This window comes from Emys orbicularis, chromosome 20 (assembly GCF_028017835.1).
Source record: "Emys orbicularis isolate rEmyOrb1 chromosome 20, rEmyOrb1.hap1, whole genome shotgun sequence".
NCBI lineage: Eukaryota > Metazoa > Chordata > Testudines > Emydidae > Emys > Emys orbicularis.
In genome coordinates, this window is record NC_088702.1 from 15590401 (window position 1) to 15614923 (window position 24523).

The 24523-nt window shown below is 49.7% G+C and overlaps 1 protein-coding gene across 1 annotated transcript in view; it reads right to left on the reverse strand.

Moving 5' to 3' along the window:
• Positions 1-904: 904 nt before the first annotated feature.
• Positions 905-24523, reverse strand: part of LOC135892780 (junctional adhesion molecule A-like) — a 92200-nt gene continuing 68581 nt past the window's right edge. Inside the window, exons 4-9 of the mRNA XM_065420578.1 lie at positions 11302-11457; positions 9024-9145; positions 8836-8938; positions 4865-4987; positions 3001-3163; positions 905-959 (exon numbers count right to left, since the gene is read on the reverse strand). Coding sequence (XP_065276650.1) covers positions 905-959; positions 3001-3163; positions 4865-4987; positions 8836-8938; positions 9024-9145; positions 11302-11457 — 722 coding nt within the window. The remainder of the gene's footprint in view (positions 960-3000; positions 3164-4864; positions 4988-8835; positions 8939-9023; positions 9146-11301; positions 11458-24523) is intronic.

The window sequence follows — 24523 nt, forward strand, 5'->3', positions numbered from 1 at the left end:
GGGGGGGAGGAGGAGAGGGGGAGAAGAAGACGACAGATGGACCAAAACTGGACGCAATACTCCAGGTGTGGCCTTACCCGTGCCAAATAGAGGGGAATAATCACTTCCCTCGATCTGCTGACAATGCTTCTATTAATGCAGCCCAATATGCCGTCGGCCTTCTTGGCAACAAGGGCACACTGCTGACTCATATCCAGCTTCTCGTCCACTGTAATCCCCAGGTCCTTTTCTGCAGAACTGCTGCTTAGCCAGTCAGTCCCCAGCCTGTAGCAGTGCATGGGATTCTTCCATCCTTCACATACGTCCCATCCCTTATCAGAGCCATGTACTACATCGGAGGAAATGCTAGAGAGCTCTCTTTTCCAGGAGTGGCTGCAGAGAAAATCCCCCGTGCAGAGGTGGCTGAGGGGCACCCAGTATGTTATAGAAATAGCAGGCTACAGGTGGAAGTGGCAGATTCAGCTGAAGAATTGATGGTCATTTTCCTACCCCACCTCAATCTACCTCCTTAAGAGCGGAGGACTTACCCCATAGGAAGCGTATGGGTGGGGGTCCCAGATTCCCAGGGGAGCTGGGGGAGATGGAGTGAATGTGGGGGTGCAGATATCTCCCCCCCAATAAAGTGCCTGAATCCCCCAGCTGCTATCGGGGGCAGGAGGAGTGACTACATTTGGAGCAGGTGAGACACTGGGCTGGAAGGTGAGGCAGAAAGCAGAGTGGCAGCTTCTCAGACAGGTGCATTAGCCAAGAGCCCACCAGGGCCCAGAGCGTTCCCATCCCAGCACCGGGCATCAGCAGCAATAGGACGACGTTGCAGCAAGGAAGCAAAGGAAGAATCCTCAGGGTAAAGCCAGCTGCTGGGCGTGGAGGGACAGACACCAGCCCTCGCGGAGTCATTTCCACTTCACTTCCCTTCCTTCTCAGACCATTCCTTGTAGCTGCTTTCGTAGTTACGGGCCCTGCAGAGACAGGAAGTGACATATGGATCAGAATGAGAGATGGGAGGGACTATCCACAGCTAGATGGACCCGCTGCCTCTGGAGTGGAAGAGACAAACCCAGCCCTGTGACTGCTCATGGGCCAGAAACCCAAGTGGGACCAGAACATCAGAGGCGGAGCTGTGCCCAGAACTTTGAGAAATAACCTGTCCCCAGCACAGGGTCATACGGATGAATTTGAAGGGTCCCTGAGGAACCAAGGTAGCTGTGGGAACATTCCCTATGGGGTTAGAGCATAAGAACATAAGAACGGCCGTACCGGGTCAGACCAAAAGTCCATCTAGCCCAGTATCCGGTCTACCGACAGTGGCCAATGCCAGGTGCCCCAGAGGGAGTGAACCAACAGGCAATGATCAAGTGATCTCTCTCCTGCCATCCATCTCCATCCTCTGACAAATAGAGGCTAGGGACACCATTCCTTACCCATCCTGGCTAATAGCCATTAATGGACTTAACCACCATGAATTTATCCAGTTCTCTTCTAAACACTGTTATAGTCCTAGCCTTCACAACCTCCTCAGGTAAGGAGTTCCACAAGTTGACTGTGCGCTGCGTGAAGAAGAACTTCCTTTTATTTGTTTTAAACCTGCTGCCTATTAACTTCATTTGGTGACCCCTAGTTCTTGTATTATGGGAATAAGTAAATAACTTTTCCTTATCCACTTTCTCCACATCACTCATGATTTTATATACCTCTATCATATCCCCCCTTAGTCTCCTCTTTTCCAAGCTGAAGAGTCCTTGCCTCTTTAATGTCTCCTCATATGGGACCCGTTCCAAACCCCTAATCATTTTAGTTGCCCTTTTCTGAACCTTTTCTAGTGCCAGTATATCTTTTTTGAGATGAGGAGACCACATCTGTACGCAGTATTCGAGATGTGGGCGTACCATCGATTTATATAAGGGCAATAATATATTCTCAGTCTTATTCTCTATCCCCTTTTTAATGATCCCTAACATCCTGTTTGCTTTTTTGACCGCCTCTGCACACTGCGCGGACATCTTCAGAGAACTATCCACGATGACTCCAAGATCTTTTTCCTGACTTGTTGTAGCTAAATTAGCCCCCATCATATTGTATGTATAGTTGGGGTTATTTTTTCCAATGTGCATTACTTTACATTTATCCACATTAAATTTCATTTGCCATTTTGTTGCCCAATCACTTAGTTTTGTGAGATCTTTTTGAAGTTCATCACAGTCTGCTTTGGTCTTAACTATCTTGAGCAGTTTAGTATCATCTGCAAACTTTGCCACCTCACTGTTTACCCCTTTCTCCAGATCATTTATAAATAAGTTGAATAGGATTGGTCCGAGGACTGACCCTTGGGGAACACCACTAGTTACCCCTCTCCATTCTGAGAATTTACCATTAATTCCTACCCTTTGTTCCCGGTCTTTTAACCAGTTCTCAATCCATGAAAGGACCTTCCCTTTTATTCCTTGACAACTTAATTTACGTAAGAGCCTTTGGTGAGGGACCTGTCAAAGGCTTTCTGGAAATCTAAGTACACTATGTCCACTGGACCCCCCCTTGTCCACATGTTTATTGACCCCTTCAAAGAACTCTAATAGATTAGTAAGACACGATTTCCCTTTACAGAAACCATGTTGACTATTGCTCAACAGTTAGCTAGGAATTACTCTGTCCTCTCTCTCAGTAGCTAACCAAGACTTTGTCTCTGTGGCCTTGGTGAGAATCTGGAGTACCACCATCCCCTCCAGTGGGTTTACTCCAGAATACACCAGTATAAGCAAGATCGGTGCTGAGGGATATCTGAGCCCTCACCTTCTCCACCCGACCCACTGATTTCTCTATTAATAACCCTATACGTGAGAGCTTAGGGGGGCGCTCAGAAGGGCTGGAGTCCATAGGACCCAGGGCATTTTAAGCACCTACACCCCTTGCCTCCAAACCCACAGAGCCCATGGTACGTTCACAATCTCCCTGAGGGTCTAGTGCCCCATGGTACAAGAGCCCAAGGTGGAGGGGCAGGCTCACTTGGCGTAGCCAAGGGTTATGGCGATCTTTGTGGCCTGAGCCACTCTCCTGCCCCTCTGGCAGTAGAAGATCAAGTTCTCGTCATCCATCCGTGGCTTGTCCATGCCATATTTCATCTTAAACGTCTCAGGGTCCATCTTCAGGGCTTCCTCGACTTCTGCCACTGGGTGGGGGAAAGAGAGAGAGATGATCGCAATCAGCAGTGTTGGTGTATCACATCTCCACTAGATGGGGATGTGACACTAGCTAATGGAGTTACTCCTTTAGCTCAAGTGGTAAAGGTCTGTATCTTGATGCTGAAGTTGCAGAGTTAAACCCTGATGATGATGATTGTGGGCGACTGCTACACTGCTCCATAAATACAGGCGATGATGCTCTTATGTTTATGCATGCAAGTCCCACGTTCTTTATAAAGGGACACAAGCTACCACTTTTCCCACTCCTGAAATGCAGCACCTTCTGTGGTGGAACACAGCAAATGAGCAAGACACGGAAACTCTGCACGTCCATTTAGAACAGGAAGTGAAGTAGAATCCTGCATCCATTTAAAACCACCAAGGTAGTTTAAGGTAGGAGAGAATTCCCCAAGCTGGAATTCGGCCAGGGTTACACCCTATTAGGAGTGCTAGTAATAATGCAGAATTCAGGCCTGTATTTTTGCCTGAGATAGAATTTTAGATTTGTTTGCTCATTTAATTTTTGATACATTTATATTCTTACTAATATGTGTAAACAAAGGACAGACACTGTGCATGTTGCTTCTGCCTAGCCAGATACGTTTGTTAGTATAATGGGAACAGATAAGAACAGTTGAAGTGTTACTGGGTATAATGAAAGTATAATATAGGAGTGCACATGTTAACACTGCCTCAACCTCTATCTTAAGGGAAGGTCAAACAACCCGTTGGGAAGGGCAGGAGGGGATTGGGGGGAAGGTATAACACACTAAAAGGCAAAAAAAAAAAAAAAAAAGTGCACCTGTTCCTGACTGTACCACAACCTCACTCCTTACCCCTCCCATGGGATACAAAAGAGGTGGGACCAAACCCCCAGACTCATGACCCCCAAAACGGAACATGACCATCAATTGTAAGGGGGGGGGACCCCAAGCGTGCATTGCAGGTATAATGCTGCCTGCTAAAGTGGGGAGAGAACGGAACACTGGGGAACAAGGCTCTGCAGTGTCAAAGTTATTGACATGCTGCCTTAAAACCAACCCCAATAAACATCACATTGCCTGCACTTCGGACTTCTGGTCTTCTGCTTTCTGTCTGTGGGACAAGAACCAGGGGAGGGGGTGAAGGGAAAGCCCTCTACACACCCATCTGCTTGTGCACACGTAGGGTCTTCATTGATCCAGCTTTGGTCTCATGTCACTTCCCCAGCACACTGGAGAGCAGGGAAGAAAGAGCGCCCCCTGCTGAGTTACTAATTCCACTTTCTCCAGGGCTCTAGTGCTATGTATCAGGAACGATGGGCCTGGAGTCCTTGCAGCTGACCTGGGGCTGGCTGGCTCAGCCCTCAGGCAGGCTAATGAGCCCAGCTGGGCTGTGGCAGAGTCGCCTGATTGGCTCTTCCATTGGCTGCAAGGAGACTACGGAGCTGCATTTAAACTCAGCGGCAGGTCGCTGACTCCTCCATGCTTCTGCCCGCAGCTGCGATCACTCCTGTGCCCGCCTTGTTTCCAGTCCTGCTCCAGCCCTGCTCAGTTCCTGACTCCAGCTTTGACCCTTGGCTCTGACCGCTCGGCCTGACCGCTCATGCCCTGGTCTGTGACACTACATGTTGCCCTCTGCAGTGGGGGGGACGCTCCCTCTAAGTGCAATCGAAGCCCTGGTTGCTGGCACCCACAGCAAACCCTCACCTGGAATATTGACCGAGTTGGCGATATGGCCGTTCGCCACCTCCTCTGGCAACCGCACGTCGATAATCCGAGCATTCCCGCTGTCGACCAGCGCTTTCATGTCCTTGTGGGAAATGATGTTTCCTTTGTGGAAAGCAGAAACCAGCAGTCACTTCTTCCGCTCCCCCAGCAAGCCTTCGCCCCCAGCAACCAGGGGCAAACCCCTCTGCTCCCCCAATCACAGGGACGGAGAGTCGGGGGGTCATCCACAGGCTGCAGCAGATCAGCCCTTGCAGCCCCTCACATGGTCTAGTCTCCTCCCCGTGTGAGATGATTCCTAGCTACACTGAGGCCCTGTACACTGCTCTCAGTGAGAAACTGAACTTTACACCACCAGGGCCAGTGCCGTATAAAAGGGCCTTTGTCATATCTGTCAGAATTCTGATTTACACAATCTCTTGGGCAAAACTGGAATTACATTAAACCCAACCAACTTAAGTTTAAGTATTTTGGGAGTTCAGGGATTGTACGGCACTTCTCTTGGAGGATGGCCTTGACTAACACAATTTCTGGACGATATTAGAAACTTCAGGGGATGTTTTGGGACAATACATGGGAAGTGGATTTCCCAGGAAATACTTGGAGGCTGAAGGAAATGCAAATGACCCACCTCCATCTATCCTTTAGAACAGTGATTCCCAAACTTTAACAACCTGTGAACCCCTTTCACTAAAATGTCAAGTCTTGCGAACCCCCTCCTAAAAATGAATATTTCCAGGAATTTTCTCCTTTACCTGAGTATAAATTATAAAAGCAGTGATCTTGGAAATATAAAATTTGTTTTTATGGCATGCTTATTACACACTATTTATTATTTATCATTACAGCATGTTTATTACATTATGAAAACAGCAACACTCTTTCAAGATCTCACTTTCATAGCTTGTATCACTTTGAATAAGCCTGTTATAAGACAAGGCTCCTATGTTTCATCAAGGAGCATCAGATGTGAAACAGCAGGAAGGTACTGTATTTAAGAAGCCAACTCAAAGAGTTCCTCCTACACAAGCATTCAGGTCTTGAGCAGTCCAGGCAAACAACGCATGTTACAACAAAGCTTAAACTTGTTCTTCATAATAATTTTAAAAACAATACTAGCTGCCTATTTAATTTAAAAAAACAGCAAAAAATATCCACTTCCCTTTCCATTTCTTATAAGGAGTCTTGAAGTTTAAATCTCCTCAGTGTGATAGATATGCTTGCTTTATCTACTTAGGTCTTGGAAGTCCAGGGGCTCCGGGCTACTGGCCCTGTGCTGCTCGGGATCCCCGGGGACAGCTCTGCCTGCCATTAGGGTATTCCCCCCCCCCCCCGAGAACCCCCTGTAACATTTCGCGAACCCCCAGGGGTTCACAAACCCCAGTTTGGGAACCACTGCTTTAGAAGCTGCACTTGGAGCAGAGATCGTGTTGTCTGGTGGATTATCTGTTCAAAGTCACTTCAAAGAACCCAACTGGATAAAGGAGTGACTCTCAGTGTTCTCTTCTGAACAGAGAGTGGGATGAACTTGACACCGCAGGGAAACCTCTGGGCGGGGCTGGGAAGGGCTGCTCCTACCAAAGCCTACATTGGAGGGGGTGATCTCTGGTAAGCTTATTAGCAGGCGTTTAGGTTTTTTAATAGTTTTTTCATATGTTTTCTCTGCAACACTTTTGCCTCAAAAATTAATAGGCTCATGTAGGAAGAACTGCAGTGCCTAATTAGCGCCAGGGCTTGCCAGGGCTGAGCCCCGGCATCTCCGGGCCTGGCAGTTCAGAGCCCCGGCATCTCCGGGCTTGCCTCATGAGTTATGAAAGTAAAAAAAAAAAATTGCTTGAGCCAACTTCCCCTTTGCCAGGTGGGTGTTCGACCTGCCCCCTGCCCTGGCCCCGGCCCACCCCTACACCACCCTCACCCCACCCCCTTCCCCAAAGTCCCCGCCCCCATTCCACCCCCTTCCCCCAAGTCCCCACTCTGCCTTTTCTCCGCCTCCTCCCCGCTCCGCCCCCTCCCTCCCGGAAAGTCCAAAGCACCGCCAAACAGCTGTTAGGCAGCAGGAAGCGCTGGGAGGTAGGCAGAGGAGTGGGGACACAGTGCACTCAGGGGAGGAGGAGGCGAGGAGAGCTTGGCTGCCAGTGGGTGCTAACCACCCGCTAGTTTTTCACCATGGATGCTCCAGCCCCAGAGCACCCACGGAGTCAGCGCCTATGAGCCCTGGCATTTCATTACAAATTAAGCACTGAAGAACCATGCGGTAACTTATAATTGTAGCAATTCCACTGTTATTAGTCTCTGAGGGGAAAGCCAGCAGGCCTGCTTGGGCAGACTAACCCAACACAGGGAAGGCAGGGAGCTGCAGCAGCCTGGAGAGACCCCAGCCAGCAAGGAGAGAGACCCATGTCTCCACCCTAGAGAGATGACAACCGGGGGAGCTGCAAGTCAGACCGGGTACCCTTGCTGGGCCAGTGAGGTGCAGGTGCCCTGAACTGACACAAGAATCAGGCCCCTTGTCTTTAGTAGGAGTCACTCATGGGCAAAATCCGGCCCCTATAAGGCAACAGCAGAGCCGGGTTATTCCTTTAACCATTGATTTTCCAGACACAGGATTCATTTGCTCCTGACATGCTGGAGCAGGGTTCAGGCTGTGCAAGACACCGGGGGGGGGGGGTGCACGCCAAATTCTGCTCTCGTTCACACACTGTAAACTCTGACTGCTGCGGGCTGTATTCAAGGGCACAGAGAGAGAGAGAGAGAGAAAGAGACCTGGATACAGAGCATGGAAGTGAATTTTCCCCACTGCTGGCCCTGGACCTGTAGACACGGCCGAGTCCAGTACTGAGGCTTATTGGGGGGAGATCTCCCAGCATTGCTCTAGCACCTGCAGCTTTGTCTAGACGAGGGGGAAAGGTTTAAAAAAGGCACGGGGGTAGCTCAGCCGATTTGAAACCCCACCCAGTGTGGATGTAGCTTACCACCTCCACAGTCACATCAGCAGGTCGTGCTGTAGTGTAGCCCTTGTCTAGCCAAGGGGCTCTGTCTACACACAAGAGTTGTCCCAGTTTAACGATGTCAGTACAGGAAAGGGAATAAGTCACCCCAGTCTGAGGCACCCTCACACCAGTATAACTGCATCCACAACTGGGATTGTGCCAGAATGACTATCTGTAAAAATAAAAATCACATCCCCACTCCCGCACCGCCTCACAGCAGAGTTATACCAGGACGGATGCTGTGTAGATAGGAAAAAAACCCACTGTTTTCCCTATTGAGTTTAACCCCAACTGAAAACCCCATTTGGCACCAATGTAGACAGTCTAAAGCCTTCAGCTCAGTTTGAATAGGTCGAGTTACAGTCTCAGCTTTAACTCAACCAGTTCAGCATCTAGGGTCATGGGAGGGGCTGAGTGCAAGAGGAAGAGGGCAGCTCCAGGGAACGGGGGCTGACGGCACGGTAGCTTTTCAGAGGAGGGGAGGGTTGGAATGCTTGTCATCGGAACTGGGCCCAGCAAACACACCTATCCCCAACTTCAGTCACTCCCAATCCCAGAGTGCACTAGGCTAGGGCAGGAGCCTCCTCCGGGTCTGTACCGAGGCCCAGCTCCGGAGGTCACGTAGGAGGCAGGATACGCCAAAAACCACTTGTCGGCTCTCAGGAGACTCCATTCTCTGCGAAGGTTGCTCTTTTAGCAGGGCAGCCCAATGGGCTTCTGGTTCCAGGCTCTCCCCAGCCCTTGCAGCAAAGCACATGCCTGTTTTCCCATCAAGACGCTTGGGCACTGTCCAATCTTTAATCTATCGCAGCCAGTACAGGGAGTAGTTGCAGGAGGCCGGGGAAGGGGCAGTAACACCACCGGCTATTGTAAGCTTGCAAGTGACTTCCAAAGAGCCCAGTGCGGACGTGCGCACGCAACCACCCACCCACACGCAGGCTCTGCAAGTCCCCATTTCCTTACTGGCGTCCAAGTGGATGGCTTCCGATTTCTGAGTGGTCCCAACGTTGTTCTGAGCCTCGCAAAAATAATCCCCCGTGTCGAAGCTGGTTACGGGCTCATTCATCTGGAGTGGGAAAGAAGGCGTGAGGGAGGCATAGACAGAGGCGTAAACTCCCCACGAGTCAAGCAGCCCCCTGCCCCGTGCATACCAGCACTCCTGTCTTGGTGTCGATCGCGTAGCAGGAGTTCCTGAATTTCTCGTTGATCTTGGGGTTGGAGGTCATAAGGACGTCGTACCTGTAGCATTGGCAGGTAGGAGGTGGAGAGCCATCTGTTTCCATGCATGTCAGCACAAGGCAAAGAGGCACATGTTACAGATGACCCTTGAACCCACCGCTGTGACCCCCTGCCCTAAACACACCCAAGACGCGGTCATCTGCATTTGTTAAATTGCGTTTAGTCTAATCCAGTCAGTCATGGGTTAATAGAGGACCGGCTAAGTGACATGAAGGCAAACAAATGGCCAGCTCATTTTAAGTGAAGTAAGTGGTAAGCAGCATCCATGTCTAGCTTGATAGTCCGTTGACTCGTGAACTAAGTCAGTGGCTGGGCCCCCTTCCATTGACAGGGCTTTCTTGGCACTGCTCCAGGGCTGATCAGTGACGTTCCAGAGCTCAGGCCAGTGTAACTGTCATTCCCCGACAACGCACCTTTAATTGCGATGGGGAAGGAGTGAAAAGCGGTTCCTTCCTGACCCATGCAGAGATCCTGTGCTGCCCTGAAGCTTGATTATACTCATGTCAGCACAACTACAAATAGGAGTGGACTTTTCTTTAAAATCCAGCCACACTATTGTCTGGATCTCCTGGGACACATTCTACAGAGAGCAGCAGTTCCTTGCGTGGGTTCTGCACCAGCTGCCCTTTAATTCAAGAGAGGATTAATGGCACTCACTGGGCTGGCTCTTCCATTGCCCTGCTCCCTGGGCAGTCATTTACACCACAATAAAATGGGTGTGGAATGCAACTAAATCAGAGCAGCTCTCGGTGTTCTGGTGCAAACGACTGTACGAAGAGCAGGGAGACAGAATCAGGTGCCCGGCGTTCAACATAAATGGCAAGTGCACATGGGGAGAAGTGTCATGACCAGAAATTAACGCTTTGACTACGAGCCCTGCTGCTGGCAGTAGCCACCCTGCTGACAGGTGAAAGGTGCGATGCTGGCCGTGTGGGTGAAACCAGTGTCCCTCCCACTTTAATGGAGCAACTTGTCGAAACAAAATGTTTGACCAAAACTGCTGCAATCCTGAAGGAAGGAAACAGAGTTTGGTCCAACACTGGGCTCCCATTCGGTGACTGATTTCGCAGCGCTGGTGAAAGGTGCTAGACTGACAGCATTTGTGAGTGAGGCTCTGGGTACGGCCACAGAACAGGCACTGTAAAAGTAGTGCAATCTTCCCCCCCTAATCTTTTGCCAGGGACCTCAGCCCAGCCATGAAGGGACCATTTCTGGGGTGAGGACAGTCTCCATTGGTTTCTGCAGACAATACACCCAAGGTTCAGATTGGTGCTGACAGTGAGTCTTCAAGGTGTGAAAAAGTGGACTGACAGCACATCTGTATGAAGGGGATCTCTGCTTAAATGCCATTCGCATGTAATGCAAGATAAGCATGGACTTGCCCACGTCAGCAGGGGGAACAGTTACAGTGTCAGACTTCCTGAGTGCGTGTTACAGAAATAACAGTGCCCCCATGTAGCTAGGATTGTTTCTTCTTTGCCACATAATGGGCTATGCATTTACCTGTGCGAGGCAGTCCTCGAGAACCAGTTGTGTTTAACGGTTCTGAAGATGCGGAGCCAACAGAACTGGAGGCTTTTGAAACCATTGGATAATCTGGGCATTAGGCTTTCCCCAGGGCCCCCCTTCGAACCTGGCTAGCCTGACTGGATTACAGGATACTTGCCACTGCCCAAAGCAGCCTTATTCCATGGCTCTATTCCAGCAGGACTGACGCTGCTCTCAGGAAGGCCCTAAAGCTCCATTCATGCGCCGCTCTGGCCCTGCAGGTCCGTGGTCAGGGGACATGGGTGAGAATTTCAGAGAACCAGGTTTAGACGATTGAGGCTTCCCTACAGTCTAAGTCCAATGTGGAAAGAGTCTTGTTTCAGTGACCTCAGGCTAGTTTGCTATCCACTGATGATGCCGTGGTGTGCGGAGAGCAACATTGTTCAAATAAGCCATTGGACTCTTAGTAGGGAAAAATAATATCCTCCTTGCGGCAGGAGTCAGTGGGGAGGTTCCCCGGTCTGTGCCACGCAGGTTAGAAGTTCATAGTGCTTCCTTCGAATCTTAAACTCTATGAAAACACACTCCTTGCCCACAGTTAGCAACATGCCCCCAGGGGCCCCCTCTCTCCGAGACTAGAAGGCCTGGAACTTTAGCCATGGCAACCGGTCCCAAGTTGTAATTACAGAAAGGCAATAGTACCTTGGACGATGAGGTCAACTTCTGACTTATTTAGTCGGCCAATGCCCCCGCTCCCAGTCCAGAGGACCTCGCAGATGTACTTCCCCATGTCCTTCCGAGTCACCGAAGTGAAACGAATCCCCGTGGCTGTGAACTGAGCACGGTCTTTGTAGGGGTCTGCAGAGAAAGGGGAGACAGTGAGAAGCTGAGAGCACTTGGAGGTGGAGGAATCCAAGTGAGAGCCAGAACAGGCTGCTGGTGTGGAGAAGGGGGGGAAGGGCAGCCCCAAGAACCAGCCTCAGAGCAGAGAGCACGGTAAGGAGAAGAGCTGATTAAATGGGATTCAGTTCAAATACAACAAGAGGTCTCCCCATTGCAAAAGGAAGCTACATGCCCCTATGTCCAATAGCCAAGCCAGCCCAATCACAGCTGGTCGGGGGATGGAGGGGTTTGTTGCAGGGTTTAAGGAATGGGTTCTGTTATGCTGTGCTGCTGGCAGATATGAACTAGTTAGTAAGGAGGTTATTCCACCCCATTTCTTTCCTCGTAGCTTTTCCCACGAGTGCTCAGTGCTTTTAAGAAATGAGTTAGCAGTGGTAAAGCTGATTCCAGGCAAAGCAATCTAGAACGCTGTGTGTGGTTACACCAGTCACATTAAAAGACTGTTCTCAAACTGTTCAGCTGATATGGCTGAGCGACAAAGGGGTCTGCAGAAGGCGAGGAACCCATCTGCTAGGACAGAGGACACAAAATGGCTGGTTGGTTCTCGCCTGTCTTCGTAACACCTCAGCACATCTGTACACCACAGCTCAGCCATGGTAGCATCAGTGCATGCTGGGATTCCTGAAACACCTACCCCAGAGGGTCCAGCTCGGTTACTAGGAGAAGGCGCTTCTGGCTAATTTCCAGATGTGAAGCACTGCATTGTGGGAAAGTAGCTGAATCGGGGTAACTGCTGCCAATGCCTGTGGCTTCCTGCCCATATTGAGAAGTTACGGACTGAACTGGTTCAGAAGGACCCAAGCTAAAGACCTCACTTCGGATCAGGGTGGATAAAAATCAATGATTAAAAAAAAGTCTCATTTAAATTGGATACAGAATTATTTTCAAAAATAAACCTATTTAAAAATAAATTTGAAATTATTACAACCTGTATTAAGGCCAAACTTACTATAGTCTATTAAAATAATTTAAATTAAATTTTTTTTAAAAAGGAACAGTATGTTCACTGCTGAAGTTTTAATGAAAGTCTGAACTGGTGGAAGTCACTGGCTAAGGTCTTGAAACCAGAGTTTACTGACATGCTGAACCAGCTTTGGACTGCACATGCAGAAGAAGCTACTGCTGAGAGAATTTTTTTCCCTATTTTCAGTTTATTAACTAATTCATCTGAATGAGTCGTTCATTCATTAAACCGATTGGGAGCTGAAAAAGCAGAAAAGCTTGTTTTCTTCTTGCAGACTATGAATAAAAAGTAGATGTAAGAGAATGAGATCTACTAGCTCTAAAATCTTGCCATGGTGACCAGAAACAATCAGTTCAATTCACTAAAGTTATACTTTGTTTAATAAATTAGTTTTAAATGCTAAACATACTGTCAAACTTTTCTTATTTATCCAGTGCACGTAAGGTGGTTTTATTTAACTGCTTAAAAAACGTTTAAATGCTGAGTTTGTGCCTTTTTATTTGAATTCCGATCTCCAGAGTTTGACACAAATCAATCACAATAAAAGTTAAATCAAGTAAATAAGAAATGCATAATTCCCCATTTTCAAACAATAAAAAATGTAAACTTTAAGAATTTGAAGAACTGTATGTTAAGCTATATAATTGCTTAACTAAATGTGGATCCACCTGCTTAGCAAAGAGCACCAGCAAACTTGGGGTAAAGCTATATTTAGTTGCAATTGAACACATTTTAATGAATATCAATTACTAAAAATCAATGCTTCTTTAGGAAAATAACCGGGGGTGGAGGAAGCCTCCCAATTCAATGGGTGAACTATACTAAGCTACTGAGGGGGCACCAACCACCTGCAGCAGCACCCCAGCACTAAAACCTTAATCCCGGCCCTGGTGTGGTGGAGCAGGCTGGAGAGTGAGTCTGCCCCCCACACATCCCCACAGCTAGGGTTGTCAACTTTCTAATAGCAGAAAACCGAACACCCCTGCCCCACCCCTACTCCAACGCCCTGCCCGGCTCACTCCATTCCCCCTCCCTCCCTCTCCCCCACCCTTGCAGGGGGTTGGGGTGCAGGAGGGGGTACGGGCAGGGATGAGGGCTTTGGGGCACTGGAAGGGGCTCCAGGCTGGGTCAGGGGGGTGGGATGCAGAAGGGGTGAGGGCTCCAGGATGGGATGGCATCCGGAAATGCCAGCCTGTCGGATCCGCAACATGCTCCGCAGCCGGAGACCCCCACTACCTCTCCTTCGATGGGGTCGCCTTCGATTTCCAAGGCACCTGCACCTACATCCTGGCCAAGACCTGCACCAACACCGGGAACCTGACATTCTTTGCCGTGAAGGTGGAGAATGTGCCCTGGGGCAATGGGAAGATGTCTGTCACCAAGCTGGTGTCCTTGGAGGTCTACGGGCTCACGCTCACCCTGCTGCAGAACAGGAAGGGGCTTGTCATGGTAAGTCCTGCTCAAGATGTTCCCAGGGGGCTGAACCCTGCAATGGGGCAGCCCCACTGATGTGGCAATGCAAGGAGCACTTGTCTCCTGGGTCACTCATTAGGAGCGCGCAGGCAGGAGGGGTCAGACACTCAGGTTCTGATCCTGACCTTATTGGCACCAGGGCCAATCCAGAGGCATCCCGCTGAAGAAAGCAGAATCGCTCTGGATTTTCTCTGGGACAAGTGAGATCGGAATCCTGCCCTCAGCTCATTGCGCTCAGTGGATGATTGCAGAGTAAGCCCAGGGAACTGATATCAGAATCAGGCCCTGATGCCATTACACTGGAAGAGGTGACCCTGGATTTACCTTGGGGTCAGTGAAATCAGAAGTGACCATAACATAATTGAGTTCAGTGGAGTCACTACAGATTTGCCCAGGTGTCACTGAGACCCTATCTTGTGCCCATAACCCACCCCTACAGCATCCACTCCCCCGACTCACAGGGAATGCTCCGTCTCTTCCATGTGGACGGGGCGTCTCACAACCTCCCTGTGGTCGTGACCGATGGGCAGCTCCAAGCATATCAGCATGGTGGAAACGTGCTGGTGCAAACAGACTTCGGCCTCACTGTGAGCTATGACCTGGTTTACCACGCCAGAGTCACCATCCCAGGGAACTACCAGGGCCAGACGTGCGGCCTGTGCGGGAACCACAACGGGCGTTGGGACGACGAGTTCCTGCTCCCCGATGGAAGGGCGGCCCCTAACGTGGCAGCGTTCAGTTCTGCCCGGAAAGTCCCGATCCCGGGGGTGGCCTGTGAGGATGGATGCACCAGGAACAGCTGTCTGGTCTGCAAGGAGATGAAGAAGGACTTCTTCAAACAGCGCAAATACTGCGGGTTGCTCACGGTGCCCGATGGCCCCTTCGCCACCTGCCACAGCACAGTCAGCCCCACTGTGTATTTCAACAGCTGTCTGTATGATCTGTGCCTGGGCAATGGGGACTCCCAGGTCCTGTGCCAGAGCATCCACAGCTACGTGACAGCCTGCCAGGAGTTCCGGGTCACCGTCCAGCCCTGGAGGAGCACCTCCTTCTGCAGTAAGTGCCGTGATGCTGGTGTAGCACAAGGGCCTGTCCCACTCGCTCCCCTCCCTCTGCAGGTATCTAGGTATCTCATTCCAGGCCGCTGGGCTTCTTGAGAGACTCCTTTGGGTGGGAACCAACAACTTCATGTTCCGTTATAAAGGTGACCTGATCCTCTCGTCCCTGTTAGATTCTCCTCTCCTTCATGTCTGTCCCTCTAAGGTGTGGGGTGAGATCTCTCCAGCCATCAATTACTTCTCTCTCTGCTTTAGCTCTGAGCTGCCCGGCCAACAGTCACTACAAGCTGTGCGCCGACCTCTGCACCACCACCTGTGCCAGGATCACCGATGCCAGGAAGTGCCCAGACACCGGCGCCGAAGGCTGCCAGTGCGATGATGGCTTCCTCTTTGATGGCCAGGGCTGCGTGCCTCTGCAGATCTGAGGGTGCTTCAAAAAGGGGATATATTACAAGGTACTGCCCCCTGCTGGGGTATTAAATCCTATCCGTTCGCTTCCTCCATGCCCTGCTCTCATCAGCCATGTTGGATCAGACCGTTGTCACTTGCCAATGGCAATACATGAATCTCTGTAGAAAGGCGAAAGGCACTAATGGTGCAAGGCTTGTTCCATGAACCGTGTCCCTGCAAGGGCAGTGGAGTCTAGGGGTTGGAGCAGGGAGCTGGGAGTCAGGACTCTTCGGTTCTCTCCCCAGCCCTGGGAAGGCAGTCATGCTGTTATACTTAGAAAATGAAAACCAGCAGGATCTTATTCAGGGAATAAGGCAATAGTAGGGGATGTAACATTACAGTAGTTGTGGGGGACCATCCGGAAAATATGTCATACCAATGGTAAGCTGTTATCTGTCTCTCTGCAGTGGCAATTCTTAACATATCCCTGTTTGTATTCATAATATGGATGGTTCGGTTTCCCACATTCCCTTTTGTTTGTTCTAGGAACTGTGTTACCTCTTTACCTTTTAATAGGTGATTGGTGAATTCCTGCCATTCAATATCAAGATTGACAGAGAATTCAGCTAAATCAGTGCTCACAGTAAGATGAGATTTTTCTGGCTGTGGTAGATAGTAAGTGTGATTATTAACTAACATGGCCCCCTCCCCACAGGAGCTGCACCCCAATGGCTCTAACCGACATGGCTTCCCCCCCCCCCGCAAGAGTTGCTCACTAACAGCTCCAACCAACACAGCCCCGTCCCCCACAGGAGCCGCTCCCTAATGGCTCTAACCAGCGTGGCCCCCTCCCCCACAGGAGCCGCTCGATAACGGCTCCAACCGACGCAGCCCCCTCCCCCACAGGAGCTGCTCCCTAACGGCTCCAATGGACGCAGCTCCCTCCCCCACAGGGGCCGCTCCCTAATGGCTCTAACCAATGCAGCCCCCTCTCCCTCAGGAGCTGTTCCCTAATGGCTCCAGCTGACACAGGCCCAGCATTGCCAGTCTTGTGTTTTTTTCACAAGTGCCGGGGTTTTGCCGGGGGGCTGGGGCTTGTCTGGTGATGGCGCGAGAAGCTCCAGGCCCCTGGTGAAGTCCAGCCCCGCTGGGAGCCAGCAAAGTCGCTCCTCTCTGCTCACCGCTCTGATTGGGGGAGCAAAGAGTCCAGCTGCCCAGGGTGGTGCCGCTCCCTCCCTTCCCCTGTCCCATGAGCAACGGGATGGGACAGCTCCTATGCTCCTCCCCCACCCACAGCACCCACCCTGGGAAGGGGCAAATGGGGGTGAGGAGCCCCAGGAGCTGCTCCCAACCCATTGCAGGCCTCCCTGGGACGGGAGGGAGAGGGGTGAAAAATCCCAGGAGGAGCAGAGGAGAGGCTGTGGGGGGCTGAGTTGAGCAGGTGGGAGTCTGGGATTGCTGGGGCGGAGGCTGGGGCTGAACTGACGGGGGATTGATGGAGGTGGGGGCTGGGGTGCTGAACTGAGGGGAGCTGTACTGCTGGGGTGGAGAATGGGGAGCTGAACTGGGGGTGTTGGACTGATGGGGATGTGGGCTGGGGTGGGGTGGGGGGGCTGGACCGATGGAGGGTGGGCAATGGGGGGTTACTGAGGTGGCTGAACTGATGGGGGGAATGGGTGCAGAGAGAATAGAAGGGGGAACTGGGGGACAGGATTAATTACTGCACAGGGGACAGGCAAATGTGGGGGTGACAGCTCCTGCAACAGGGACCAAAATCCCCTTCCCTTAGGAGAGTGGGCAACATGAATTGTCACAGACACGCACTGAGGTGGGCAGGAGAGTTCTAACATCAAAAGACAGGCCGCAATTCACAGTGCAGTCCTTTTAAAAGAAGCTCTTTATTTCTTGGGGCCGATTTCATGAGATTTAGGGTCTGACTCACAATTTTTGATCTCTTGAGATTGGCAATACCATAGACCCCTCCCCCACAGGGGTGGCTCCCTAAAGGCTCTAACCAGAGCCGTCCCCCTCCCCCATGGTTGGCCTCACCAATTCCTAGTCTTAGTCCTTTTGAAATCCCAATGAAATAGTTTTTCTTCAGTATTTGCCAATTTGTGACAATCAAAAGGCTTTGAAGAGATGGTCCAATTTCAATGATGTTCTGATGGAAACCATGCAAATTCCAAAACCCACCTGGTTTTCTCCCAGCTTGCTGACCTGGCTCTTTGGCATCTTGCCAGCAGGATTGCCTCAGAGCCGGGTCTCCATTTCCCTTCAGAGAAAATTTTGCAATTGATTAGATTTATTCTAAATTGGGACGGAACCAATTTTCGAAATATTGAAATCCTCCACCATAAAGAATTACTTTTCTCCAGCCAGTTCTATCTAACATGATGCTATAAACTATTTCTGGCTCCGATTTGGGACCAGATTCACTGAAAATTTTGGATGGGGCCCATTGCTAATCTGAGCAGAGGTCAGAATGAAATGTAAATGACTAGTGCCGTCGATTGTGACCTTTGCCCTTTCTTTCTCACCATGAAGGTGAATAACACCAGGGCCCACTTACCCATCTCCCTCAACAATGGGGCCCTTCGGCTCTATCAGAGCGACACCTCCCTCGTCCTCCACACCAACTTCAACCTCAGAGTGTCCTACGACTGGAACAAACACCTGAGGGTCACCGTCCCTAATGACTTCTCTGAGAGCCTGTGCGGTCTGTGCAGCAATTATAATGGGGACCCTTCCGATGACTTCTGGACCCCAGCCGAGGATCAGGATCCCAGTGCCATACTCCAGGAGCAAAACTGGGAAGTGGAAGATGAGGATCAGTTTTGCTGGCACAATTGCATTGGAGGTTGCAGACCCTGTGCCCCCAGCATAGCCAGAAAGTACAAGGAGGAGGCCTCGTGCGGCCTGATAACCAAGGTCTCAGATGGGCCCTTCAGCCAGTGCCACATCAAGGTGGATCCTACAGTCTACTTGGACAACTGCATGTACGATCTGTGCCACAACGACGACTACAGGAAGGCCCTGTGTGAGGTCCTGAAGGCCTACGTGGACGCCTGCCAGCTGGAGGGGGTCAGGATTGGAGAATGGAGGCAGCTGGCCAGATGCCGTGAGTACAGATTTGAATGCCAACATTATATAAACGGGTCTGGGGGTCAGCACTCCTGCATTCTATTCTTCTCCTTAGGAGGGAGTGTGGCCTAGTGCTTTGAGCAGTGGTTGGGATATGAGGACTCTTGGTTGTACTGTACCTACAGTATCTCTGCCTGTCTGTCTATGGTATTTCTAAGGTGGCTCTCACTGTGAATATATAACATCTGCCGATGACACATGGGAGTCTGAGATAAGTTGATGCCAATTTTTAAGTCAATCATCCCTTTATGGGCCTGATCCTTTAGGGTGCCAGGCACCTCCTGCAATGTGATGAGCATCATTGACTCTTCTTGAGGTGAGTGGGATTGGAGAGCTCTCTGTGCCCCATTAGAGATGTCCCTTTCTGTCTATTTTAAATTCTGCTTTTTCATGGAGAGAACTTGCTGCTAAATCTGTGGGTCCTTCACTCTCCAGCCATGGAGTGCCCCCTGGAGAACAGCCAGTACCAGCTCTGTGGAACAGCCTGCCCAGCCACGTGTGTGGACCAGTCAGTCCCCAGCAGCTGCCAAGACCCCTGCGTGGAAAGCTGCCAGTGTAAGGATGGTTTTGTGCTGAGCCAGGGCAAATGCATCCCACAGGGCAACTGTGGGTGCCAGTTTAAAGGGTGCCCCATGCCCCCAATGAGAGCTTCTGGATCGAAGAGGCATGTGGGACATGGTGCATGTGCAATGCAGCCACTAGACAAGTCGAATGTGTGGGTGCTACATGCAAACATTCAGAGAGATGCGGGCTAGTGAATGGCGTACGGGGCTGTTACCCTTCCAGCTATGCCATCTGCTCTGTGACAAGGAATCTGTGCTATGCCACCTTTGATGGACAGAGATACGACTTCCAAGGGCACCTGACACTACCAGCTCACGGCTCTGTGCGAGAAGGCAGAGGGACTGGTGGACTTTAAAGTCTACTTCCAGGAGAACAATACCGCTCCTGTACAGATCAAGGTTTATCAGATTAACCTCAGGGTCAGCAATCAATTCCCTGGGAAAGTCCTGGTGAGTTTCTCAAATTGTCTCTAATCTCTCTAAAACATTTGTGGAAAGTCACCTGTGTGATCCAGAAAAGTTGCAGACAGCGCATGGAAGGATTTTGAAATATAGGGTGAATTGTAACCACATTCTTCTATAAACAGGGAGCCAATGGAGATATTTAAGGACTGAGGTGATGTGGTTACACTTCAGATGTGTGAGAAGGTGTCTGAATCATAGGACTGGAAAGTACCTCGAGAGATCATTAGTCAAGTTCCATGCAATCATGGCAAGATTAAGTATTACCTAGACCATTCCTGACAGGTCGTTGTGTAACCTGCTCTTAAAAATCTCCAATGATGGATATTCCACAACCTCCCTAAGCAATTTATTCTAGTGATTAACTACCCGGACAGTTAGGAAGTTTTTCCTAACGTCCAAACTAAACCTCCCTTGCTGCAATTTAAGCCCATGGCTTTTTGTCCTATCCTCAGAGATTAAGGAGAAAATTTGTTCACCCTCCTCCTTGAAACAACCTTTTATGTACTTGAAAACTGTTATCATGTCCCCTCTCAGTCTTCTCTTCTCCAGACTAAACAAACCCATTTTTTCAATCTTTCCTCATAGGTCATGTTTTCTAGATCTTTAATCATGTTTGTTGCTCTTCTCTGGACTTTCTCCAATTTGACCACATCTTTCCTGAAATGTGGCACCCAGAACTGGACAAAATATTCCAATTGAGTCCTAATCAGTGCAGAGTAGAGCAGAAGAATTACTTCTTGTGCCTTGCTTAAAACACTCCTGCTAATAGCAACAGTGTTACACTGTTCAATCATATTTAGCTTGTGATCCATTATGACCTCCAAAACCCTTTCTGCAGTACTCCTTCCTAGGCAGTCATTTCCATCTTCTATGTGTGCAACTGATGGTTCTTTCCTAAGTGGAGCACTTTGCATTTGTTACTCCTGGGGAAATTCTCGCATAATTTTGTATTTACCCACATAAAAAACATTTTCCTAAGAAGTGCTGCAGTTCTGCCTTTTTCCCACCAGAGGCCGCTGTGATACCAGAACAGCCAGCTGCTTTATGCCTGCTGTAATAGTGCCACAGCGGCCTCTGGTGTGCAAAAGTCAGAATTGCAGCACTTCTGAGGCAAAATGTATTTTATGCGGGAAAATACTAAATTCTATGGCCAGTGATGCAGAATTCCCCCATGAGCAGCACCTTGCCCGTGGAGCCAGTTTAGGACAGAGTGGGGCACACAGGGCTGCTGGGGGGTCACAGACTGGGATTCAGAATGACTTGTAGGGAGGACAGACTGGCACATGGGCTCAGGAGCTAGTTGGGTGACAGCGTTGAGCCTGGGGAGGGGGGAGGGAGGCTGCAGAGACCCGTGGGGATGAGGGGTTTGGGGATGGGGCAGATGTGCCTGACTGAATGGGAGAGGCTTGGGGTCATCCAGAGTCTGCATGGGGGAGGCTTCCCAATACCCTAACAATCCCACCCCCCATGAAGAAAAACCTCCCACCCACACCCAACACTCTCCAGTTTCACTCCTAGGTTCCTTCTCTCTCCCTGAGGTCCTCCGTTACCCCTGACTCCCCAAGCCTTTGCCCTGCTTCTGACAGGTGCAGGAATTACAGTTCTGTATTGTAATATAAATGAATTACACAAAGTTCTGTTTCAGAGTAGCAGCCGTGTTAGTCTGTATCCGCAAAAAGAACAGGAGTACTTGTGGCACCTTAGAGACTAACAAATTTATTAGAGCATAAGCTTTCGTGGGCTACAACCCACTGCATCCGAAGAAGTGGGTTGTAGCCCACGAAAGCTTATGCTCTAATAAATTTGTTAGTCTCTAAGGTGCCACAAGTACTCCTGTTCTTTTTACAAAGTTCTGTATGAATATGCCTAGTAAGGAATCTGTCAAAAACAACTTTGCCAGAATCTTTTCTTTTTTTTCTTCTTCTTCTTTTTTTTTTTTTTTTTTTTTGGTCTATACATACTGACAGATATCTTGAAATAAATTACCAAAATAATTGAAACTGGCATGATTATATTGTGTTATTTTGACAAATAAGATATGCAGAATTTTGCAGAATTTTCAAACATTGTGGGCAGAATTTTTTATTTTTTGGCGCAGAATTCCTCCGGGTGTAATTTGTCCTTATTGAATTTTATCTTATTTACTTCAGACCATTTCTCCAGTTTGTCCAGATCATTTTGAATTTTAATCCTATCCTCCAAAGCACTTTCAATCCCTCCCAATTTGGTATCGTTCACAAACTTTATAAGTGTCCTCTCTATGCCATTATGTAAATCACTGATGAAGATATTGAATAGAACTAGATCCTTGCAGCCAAAACTGATCCTTGATATGCTCTTCCAGCTTGACTGTGATCCACTGATAACTATTCTCTGGGAACAGTTTTCCAACCAGTTATGCACCCACCTTATAGTAGCTCCATCTAGGTAGTATTTTCCTAGTTTGTTTATGAGAAGGTCATGCAAGACAGTATCAAAAGCCTTACTAAATTCAAGATATACCACATCTACCTCTTCCCTCCCATCCACAAGTGTCCACACTGTCAGAGTGTGCTCTCACCCCCAATGGGGCACCTCCTTGTGGCTGCAGCTTGGAATTAGCTCTGCCTTTCTGAAGCCCCTGCCTGCGAGTGCTGACTGTATGACACTCTCTCTACCTGAACTCGATGGCTCCCTCCTGGTGGCTTGGCCCTCTGGCTAGGTCACTGTAGTTTCTCCTTTCTGGGAGGTTTGTGTACCGAGTGTCACCAACTGCCCCAGGCAGTCTTCCAATTCACTGCCCCTCTATGGTGCCACATCCCCAGTGGCTGGTAGGGGAACGTGGGCTCACCCTCATCTTTGGGTTCCAGCCCAGGGACCCTAAAACCAGCAGCTAAGGTCTACCCTGTCCCATGCCTTGTTTCTGTTTCCTTGGATTGCTTCCTATGTTGCCTCTATCAGTCTCCTTCTCTACCCTTCTCCGGCTACACCCTTCCCTCCTGGCCAAGACCCCCTCACCTCTCCCTAGCCTCAGAGAGTGACTGCAGACCTCCTCCCTGCAGCCCCCTTCTGCCCTAAGCTACCTTGCTTTATACCAACCCCACCTGTTCCTGTTCAGCTTCACTCTTTAATTAGTTCTCATTGCTCCCTGGCTCCTCCTCCAGGTGCATCTTAGGTGGTTAATTGGCCTGTCTAGCCACCTTAACCCTTTCAGGGGCAGGTGTGGGGTGAGCACTCCCTCACAGTGTCAATAGCATCCAGCAGAGGTGGGAACCTGGGGAGCTGGGGCTCAAGTAGGACAGAGAGGAGGGACCTGCAATAGCTAATGCCAGGGGAAATTCAAGTCTGGTTAGAGCTGGGATTCAGGCAAGCTGTAGGGAAGGAAGCAGGCCGGACTGGATGATTATTTGAACAGAGGTGGCTTATTATTGTAATCATGGACCAGAGTTCTGTGCTGGGGTGAGAGGTTCCACCAGAGGTGAGCAATGTTTCATATCCCATGTGTCTTGCTTTAACAGGTGAACACTTTCCTGATGAATCTTCCCTTGAACCTCATTGATTAAAAAATCACTGTGTATACGAACACAGCAGACAGAGACAGACACACACCTTGTTTGTGGGAGAGAGAGAGAGAGATGCACACTGCCCCTTTAAGTAAGCTGACCCACTCTTAAGTGCATTGTCTTTTTAAGTGGATCAGGAAGTTGAGACAGCAGCTGCTGCCCCAAGCACTCTCTGTCTCTCTCCACCGGTGTCACCTCCCTGCTCTATATGGAGAAGGGGTAAGCAGGGTGCAGGAGCAGGGGGACACCCTGACATTATTAACAGGTGTGTTGTGAGCAAGACACGAGAAGTCATTCTTCCGCTCTACTCTGCTCTGGTTAGGCCTCAGCTGGAGTATTGTGTCCAGTTCTGGGCACCACATTTCAAGAAAGATGTGGAGAAATTGGAAAGGGTCCAGAGAAGAGCAACAAGAATGATTAAAGGTCTTGAGAACATGACCTATGAAGGAAGGCTGAAAGAATTGGGTTTGTTTAGTTTGGAAAAGAGAAGACTGAGAGGGGACATGATAGCAGTTTTCAGGTATCTAAAAGGGTGTCATAAGGAGGAGGGAGAAAACTGGTTCACCTTAGCCTCTAAGGATAGAACAAGAAGCAATGGGCTTAAACTGCAGCAAGGGAGGTCTAGGTTGGACATTAGGAAAAAGTTCCTAACTGTCAGGGTGGTTAAATACTGGAATAAATTGCCTAGGGAGGTTGTGGAATCTCCATCTCTGAAGATATTTAAGAGTAGGTTAGATAAATGTCTATCAGGGATGGTCTAGACAGTATTTGGTCCTGCCATGCGGGCAGGGGACTGGACTCGATGACCTCTCGAGGTCCCTTCCAGTCCTAGAATCTATGAATCTATGAATTAGCCCCCCCGCAAAGCAAGCAGGAGTCTCTGGGAGCAGTTCCAAGGCATAGGGCAGGAGCAGCACATGGCAGTGGGGGAAGGGACAGTTGAACTGCTGGCAATTGATAGCCTGCTGGGCGGCTGCAGCACAGGGACCTTAGGGGAGTAGGGAGCTGATAGGGGGGCTGCTGGTCCACCCCGGTTCCAAGCCCCCACCAGCTAGCTGCAACGGGCTGCTCTTCCTGCAAGCAGAGGACAAAGCAGGCAGCTGCCAAAGGGGAGCATTGCACAACTTTAAATAAGCATGTTCCCTAATTGATCAGCAACGTTAACCGGGACAAGGGAGGTCTAAGTTGGACATTAGGAAAAAGTTCCTAACTGTCAGGGTGGTTAAACACTGGAATAGATTGCCTAGGGAGGTTGTGGAATCTCCATCTCTGGAGATATTTAAGAGTAGGTTAGATAAGTGTCTATCAGGGATGGTCTAGACAGTATTTGGTCCTGCCATGTGGGCAGGGGACTGGACTCGATGACCTCTCGAGGTCCCTTCCAGTCCTAGAATCTATGAATCTATGACAGTTCTATTACGAGAT